General features: G+C 42.6%; 1 protein-coding gene across 1 annotated transcript in view; it reads right to left on the bottom strand.

The window, feature by feature from the left end:
* Positions 1 to 8014, bottom strand: part of npr1a (natriuretic peptide receptor 1a) — a 41992-nt gene that overhangs the window by 14441 nt on the left and 19537 nt on the right. The window contains exons 6-12 of the mRNA XM_050035615.1: positions 3219 to 3313; positions 2966 to 3101; positions 2109 to 2193; positions 820 to 940; positions 470 to 544; positions 265 to 391; positions 54 to 73 (exon numbers count right to left, since the gene is read on the bottom strand). Of these exons, the coding sequence (XP_049891572.1) occupies positions 54 to 73; positions 265 to 391; positions 470 to 544; positions 820 to 940; positions 2109 to 2193; positions 2966 to 3101; positions 3219 to 3313 (659 nt within the window). The remainder of the gene's footprint in view (positions 1 to 53; positions 74 to 264; positions 392 to 469; positions 545 to 819; positions 941 to 2108; positions 2194 to 2965; positions 3102 to 3218; positions 3314 to 8014) is intronic.

Raw genomic sequence — 8014 nt, forward strand, 5'->3', positions numbered from 1 at the left:
TCAGTTGGTGGGTCAGTTGGTGGGTCAGTTGGTGGGTCAGTTGGTGGGTCAGCTGGTGGATCAGTTGGCAGGTCAGTTGGTGGGTCAGTTGGTGGATATGTTGGTGGGTCAGTTGGTGGATCAGTTGGTGGGTCAGTTGGTGGGTCAGTTGGTGGATCAGTTGGTGGGTCAGTTGGTGCGTCAGTTGGTGGATCAGTTGGTGGGTCAGTTGGTGGATCAGTTGGTGGATCAGTCGGTGGGTCAGTTGGTGGGTCAGTTGATGGATCAGTTGGTGGGTCAGTTGGTGGATCAGTAGGTCAGTTGGAGTTCTTACATGTTTCAGTTCGAACAGAAGCTTCCTTGTCAGCTCTATTCGTTTCTTGTTGATGTATTTAATGGCGGCCAGGTTCCCCTGCAGGAACAAAATTAATTATTCATGAGATCATCATGTTACGACATCATCAGTAGGTGATGTCAGCTGGTGTCAGACCTTATAGTATCCAGTCTTGGTGTAGATCTGGAGATTTCCCTCCATCGTCATCAGAGAACCGTAGTTAGATCCTTTCTGCACAGAATCGGGGAATTTTTATATGTTATTATAAAGTCCAAATAAAGCTAATAAAATGTCTGAAAAATAATATTAAAATGTCGAAAAGATTTAAATATAATGGCTGAAAAATGTTGATAAATGTCGGAAAAATATAAATAAAAAGCCTGAAAAATGTAAAATAATAATAATAATAATAAAAGCCTGAAAAATGTAAAAAACAATAAAATGGCTGAAAAGGGTAAAACAAAAGTCAGAAGAAAAACCCATAAATGTCTGAATAAAAGTATTACCATAGACATGGTGAGTCTACTGCAGGTTCTCCTCAGAACTTTCTCCAGGTTGCACATCTGGACATCGTCCCAGGAAACCCTCCACAGCTGAGCCGCCAGCTCACTCTCCAGCTTCAACTTCCTGTTCCACAGACAGGAAGACAGGTGTTTGTGTGTGTGTGTGTGTGTGTGTGTGTGTGTGTTGAGAGAAGGAAGAAAAGAGAGAGAAAGGTGAGGGAGAGGATAAACAAGATGGACAGAAGGACAGACAGATGGATCTGTTTGCCGTTAATGCCTCATCCAAGCTGAGACGTACACACAAATGTTTCGACACTGTTTTCAGAATTCATTTCCTGTTGCCATCTTGGTGACAGGAAATGAAAAATACTAATAAAATGTAAAACAAAAAAAAAAAAAAAAAAAAAAAGTCCGAAAATATTATGAAACTGTTCGAAAACAATTGCTGAGAAAATGTCAGAAAAATACTTAAAAAAATAGTTGAAAATTGTAATAAAATCTCTGAAAAATATAATAAAATGTCTAAACAGGAAATTCAGAGTTCATGTTAAGAAACCATTTGACTGGCCAACATTAGTTGATTTATTGATAGAAAAGATTACACAGAGCAGACACAGAGAAACACTTCATTCTAAACCAATGAGATCATACAGAAATCATTTCATCATCTTCACCACCATGATGATGATGATTGTCATCAAACGTCTTAACATTAACATGTTGGTGGTTTAAAACTACGTTTATAGACCTGCAGAGAAGCTGTGACTGTCTGAAGTCCAAAGCGTCAACATGTTATTGTCTCATATTGTTTTCTTGTCCTCCATGTTACCAGTTGATTTATGACGTTCTATTAAAAACAAGTTTCAACAGAAAGTGAAGAATGAGAGACAGAGTTGTCTCAGGAAGGTGTCAAACACATCTGCGGTCTCAGGCATTTTGGCGAAGAGGAGGAAAAGATAAAAAGAAGACAACAGGGTCTTTATCTACACATCCTTTTTCATCCCTTCATCCTTTCATCCCTTCATGTGCGGCCTCGCTGTGATCTCTCTATTCCAGAGAGTGATGACAAACGGAGGAAAAGAGAGATGAAGGACAGGAAAGACAAATAACAGAGACAGAGACAGAAAGAGACAGAGACATAGAGAGACGCAGTGAAAGTCAAACCACCACAACATGTGTGTGTATTCTGGTTCATCTATCCTTGTGAGGAACAGAGTTTAACACGTAGAAGTGAGGACGTTTTAATAAAGTGAGGACGTTGACACGTGTGTGAGTGTCTCCGAGTGTCTCACCTGTAGATGAAGACAGTCACTGTGACAATGATGACAAAGACAAAGCAGATCACTATGGCAACCATCTGTTGCATCGTAACTGTACCTGGAGAGGACAGAGGGACGTTAGGACAGGCAGCAAGTGTGTCTGTGGATATGTGTGTGTGTGTGTTTGTGTGTGTGTGTTTGTGAGGACAGTCTCAACATCTGAGGACATTTGGTTGGTTTGATGTCTTCAGAAAGAAAGTTGGACGCTTCAGACTTGGTTCTTACTATGATATATAGATATGTAAACTGTGTACACATAACATTACACTGCGTTGCATTACATTGCGTTACGTTACGTTGCATTATGTTGTGTTTCGTCATGTTGCCTTACATTAGGTTGTGTAACATTACATTATGTTGCCTTATGTTACATTGTGTTGCATCACATTACATTATGTTGCGTTACAATGTGTTATGTATCATTGTGTTGTGTTGTTTCACGTGTTGTATGTTGCGTTACAATGTGTTATGTATCATTGTGTTGTGTTGTTTCACGTGTTGCATCACGTTACGTTATGTTGCGTTACAATGTGTTATGTATCATTGTGTTGTTTGTGTTGTGTTGTGTCACGTGTTGCATCACGTTACGTTATGTTGCGTTATAATGTGTTATGTATCATTGTGTTGTGTTGTGTCACGTGTTGCATCACGTTACGTTATGTTGCGTTATAATGTGTTATGCTACGTCACGTTTCAACATTTGAGGACATTTGGTTGGTTTAATGTCTTCAGAAAGACAGCTGGACGCTTCAGACTTGGTCCTTACTATGACATATTGATGTGTAAAATGTGTACATATAACAGAGTGTGTGTGTATGTCATGTTCGTACGTGTGAGGCAGGCTGGTCCATCGTTCTTGAAGCCGCATTCTGGAACATCTGTGGGCGGAGCACCACCTGGCCAATAAAAGCTCCGCCCACTCTGCATGATCAGCTGCTTCATACTGCTGTTGTAAACACACACTACCTGCACACACAGACACACACACACAGACACACACACACATACACCATGTGACAAATGACTGTTGTTCATCAGGTCTGTGACATCACAGTGATGACATCATGGCTCAGGTGTTTTTACCTGGAACTCTCCAGACTCTACGTCGATGGTGTCCCACACGGCAAAGTCCATCTGTCTGTCCCCGAACTCGTCCATCTGCACAGTGCCCATCACTCCTGCACACACACACACACACACACACACACACACACACACACACACACACACACACACACACACACGAACCTTTATGTGTTGCTTGGCAACAAGCCCGTTGGAGAACTATTTCTGTGGGTGGAGCCAAATAAATCATTCAGTAAACAAACACATGATTCAATAAATAAATAAATAATAACGTGTTGTCACTTTTTACTGTCAACAGGTTATTATTCATTAATTTATTTTCACAGGATGAAAACAAATCAGACGGTAAGTGGAGCTGCACAGTTTCTCTGTACACGTCACACAGCTGGGCGCAGATTTCTGTCACATGTCGGTGATGTCATCAGGTCGTGGTTATTATAAGTCCTGTGTCATAGGAAACTGGACCTGGTTGAGTTTGTTGAAGACGTTTCACGTCTCGTCCCAGAAGCTTCTTCAGTTCTAACCGATGGTGCAGAGTCGCAGACTTTAGACTCTGTGGGTGAACACTGGTCCGTCAGAACTGAAGAAGGACGAGAGGTGAAACATCTTAAACAGACACAGCAGGTCCGGTTGTCTAGGATACAGGTCCTGCTGCCTAGGACACAGGTCCGGTTGTCTAGGATACAGGTCCGGTTGTCTAGGATACAGGTCCTGCTGCCTAGGACACAGGTCCGGTTGTCTAGGATACAGGTCCTGCTGCCTAGGATACAGGATTGAGGAGTTCTGTAACAGTTTTTAATGAGAATCAAACTTTTTGCTTCGTACCACGTGTTTCTGCTCTCGAGGCGTCTGGCGTTGTTGCCAGAGTGCTCTGAACTCCTCAAGTTGACAAAACTTCAACTCACAGCAGAAAAGTGTCCCACGTCATCTCTGCTTTTTTCCCCATTGTCTAATGGGATGATCTGAGAGGCGGGGCTTCTGTGGTGGTCATGACAACAAGTTTACAGTAAAAAATGGAGAAGAAACTGGTGGTAGTGGTTGCTGGATACCCAGAGCTATACGACTCAATTCATCTGTCCGTCTGTCCGTCCCCCTCTGACGCACACGCCCGGTGATTAATGACCGCAGGCTGTGTGTGTGTGTGTGTGTGTGTGTGTGTGTGTGTGTTGTCAGTGTAATCTAATAAAGAGCAGCAGCCTGTGTTATCAACATCATCATCATCATCCTCCTCTCCTCCTTCTCCTTCATGCAAACAGGACACAGCTACAACCTGTCCAGTCTGTACTGGGGGGAGAGGGTGTCAGATCAATAACCCACACACACACACACACACACACACACACACACACACAGCTGTGAGTGTGTGTCTGATCACATTAGTTGCCTCCAGCTGAGTCCTGCCATCAGCGTGTCACTTCCTGTGATGGACGGCCATTTCCTGTGTGTTTTCCACACCTGCTCCCCATCCTCTGTCCACATCAATCTATAAACAGACTCGTTGATGGTTTGACTCCGCCCACCAGTGAATACATGGACGCTTCACACACAGAAGATCTGACCAATCGCATTCAGCCTCTGACCAAGTGTCTGCCATTAAAACATGATGATGTCGACATTTTATTTAAATATATTTGCAGACATCTTATTTTGTCTGGCGTGTCCTCAGTAACCTCAGAAACCTCTCGTCTGTTTGTCTTTAAAATGTTTCTCAACTTAAAACAACACACTGACGACAGATTTAAAGTCTGAGCTGACAGATGGAGACAGTTTTATGGGACACTTGTTTTTCTGTCTCTGTTTGGGCTCCGTCCCGTCTCCTCAGTCTGAAACGAGACAGCCTGAGAGGACGAGCTCAGGGGACGGACTGTGTCCTGCAGTAACAATGCCGGGGTTGGTTTAAAGGATCAGACTTTGATGTGTCTGCTCTTCCTGGAACTGTCTCCTGCTGCTCAGCTGATAGATGACATCCTGTCAGCACCTCTCACTTCCTGTTGTGAAGTGAAAACAATACAGAGTCCAGCTTCGCTTAGAGACGCTGAATGTCTCCGTCCAGCTGCTGTCATCTGATTATTGAGTCACATGTTGATCAGCTGTGCCTCGTCTGCTGCGGGCAACCTTCCAAACACCAAACATAACCATGGAATTCAAAATGGCCGACTTCCTGTTGGGTTTAGACAATAAGTCCAACAGGTTTTTTTGTGCGTCAGGGTGCAATATACATGCGTACCAATTTTCGTCCATGTCTGTGAAACATTCTGCAGGGTCTGCTCTTTAAAGGGCGTGGCCAATGCCGAAACTCATATGATGTGTCCAGGCCGAGACTTTTAAGGAGCACGTCAAGTTTCAGGCAGATTGGACCACGTATGCTGGAGTTACAAACTACTTCCTGTTTCATGGCAAAATACCTGTTTGACACCTCACCACTGTCGCAGGATTCAACAAAAACTCAAGCTTGTAATAACTTTTCATCGTTAAGGTCTTTTGATGGAATCGGATTAAATCTCTGGCAGGAGTTTGTTAAATTACGACTCCTGGAAATGGCACCAAAATTGTACAGTAAATTCGAAATGGCGGACTTCCTGTTGGGTTTAGATTACGGCTGTGCGATTGCCTCTAAATTTCATATTGTGGATTGTCATTGCTCTAGATTAAATCGCCGGGGTGGGGGGTGGGGGTGGGGGTTACGTCCTTGGCATGTGTCTTGCGTTGATCACTACCACGTTATTTTTGGTCGGTACCGACACCGCTGCGCAGCCGGAGACGTGTTGCTCCTCCTCACTTCAAGTCGCTGTCATTAACTTTTAACCTGCAATACTGTAGGAATTTATGAAAACCCTTCTGAACATTTCAACAGTTACATATTAAAACAATATTTATTTGCAATTACTCTATTGAACGACCCCGAAGCATGAGCAAACGGGCTGTGTCACTTCGGATCAAAGAGATGCGCCCTGTCACTGTCAGTGCAGGGCTGACAGGTCACCCTCCGCTGAGAAGAGAGAGAGAGAGGAGATGCATTGTAGGTCTGTTTGTAAACGGGGCTTCTCTGACAGTCATGTATTTCCCCAAAAAACATCTCTTAATGCACGGTAGAGCGCTGTTTTTTTGATTGGTTTTTTTTCAAAATTGCCTTGATATCCAGCAAATCGCCTGGCAACCCTCCAATCGCCAATATACGATTTGATCGCTGATCGTCCCAGGCCTAGTTAGATCATGGGTCCAAGAGGCTTCTTTGTGCGTCCTGGGACGTTACACGTGCCAACCAAATTTCATACGTTGGTGAAAACAGCTTCAGGGGCTGTTTCGTAGAAATTGTCCACTAGCTGCTAGGCTAATTTATACCATGAAAAATCCCATAGGCTTGTGCCAATGTTGTTAGCATGTTATATTTGTTTGGAAAGCAGAGAATGGCAAGTTAACATTAACTGTAAGCAGCTTGTTAACTTTAGCTGTTAGCTGTTAGTTAACGTTAGGTGTTAGCTGTCAGCAGGTACTTAATGTTAGCTGTTAGCAGTCAGTTAATGTTAGCTGTTAGCAGTTAGTTAACAACAGCTGTTAGCTGTTAGTTAACGTTAGGTGCTCGCAGTTAGTTAACATTAGCTGTTAGCAGTCAGTTAACATAGTTGTTAGCAGTTCGTTAACAACAGCTGTTAGCTGTTAGTTAACGTTAGGTGCTCGCAGTTAGTTAACATTAGCTGTTAGCAGTTAGTTAACATTAGTTGTTAGCAGTTAGTTATCTGTTAGCAGTCAGTTAACAACAGCTGTTAGGTGTTAGTTAACGTTAGGTGCTTGCAGTTAGTTAACATTAGCTGTTAGCAGTTATTCAACATAGTTGTTAGCAGTCAGTTAAGTTATCTGTTAGCAGTTAGTTAACAACAGCTGTTAGCTGTTAGTTAACGTTAGGTGCTCGCAGTTATTCAACATTAGCTGTTAGCAGTTAGTTATCTGTTAGCAGTTAGTTAACAACAGCTGTTAGGTGTTAGTTAACGTTAGGTGCTCGCAGGTAGTTAACGTTAGCTGTTAGCAGTTATTCAACATTAGCTGTTAGCAGTTAGTTAACATTAGCTGTTAGCCGTTAGTTAACAATAGCTGTTAGCAGTTAGTTAACATTAGCTGTTAGCAGTTAGTTAACATTAGCTGTTAGCAGTTAATTAATGTTAGCTGTTAGCAGTTAGTTAACATTAGCTGTTAGAAGTTAGTTAACATTAGCTGTTAGCCATTAGTTAACATTAGCTGTTAGCAGTTAATTAACGTTAGCTGTTAGCAGTTAGTTAACATTAGCTGTTAGCCGTTAGTTAACAATAGCTGTTAGCAGTTAATAACATTAGCTGTTAGCAGTTAGTTAACAAAAGCTGTTAGCAGTTAGTTAACATTAGTTATTAGCAGTTAATTAACATTAGCTGTTAGCAGTTAGTTAACAAAAGCTGTTAGCAGTTAATTAACGTTAGCTGTTAGCAGTTAGTTAACGTTAGCCCTTTTTAAACAGGAACTGTGCAAATTTGCAGGAAAGCCCAATCAGTCTTTTTTCAGCATTGGCAGTATAAAAACAAAATCGGGGAGTGCAGCAAAATGCCGCCTACCTACTTTTGTTTATACAGAAGGCTCCTTTTTCGGGGCAATGGGGGGCGTGAGCAAGTAACAAAACGTGTAGCTCAGCGTGTGACGTAAACAGTGACGTGGGAGGGAAGCCGCGGCTGGTCAGTCCTTCGACGATTCTCTTGTAAGTCGGCCCATTCTTCACCGTCCCCGTCATCTGATGGTTAATGGCCTCTTCGTTTGCGAGGACAAGGAGG

The sequence above is a fragment of the Epinephelus moara genome, chromosome 22 (genome assembly GCF_006386435.1).
Source record: "Epinephelus moara isolate mb chromosome 22, YSFRI_EMoa_1.0, whole genome shotgun sequence".
Taxonomy (NCBI): Eukaryota; Metazoa; Chordata; class Actinopteri; order Perciformes; family Serranidae; genus Epinephelus; species Epinephelus moara.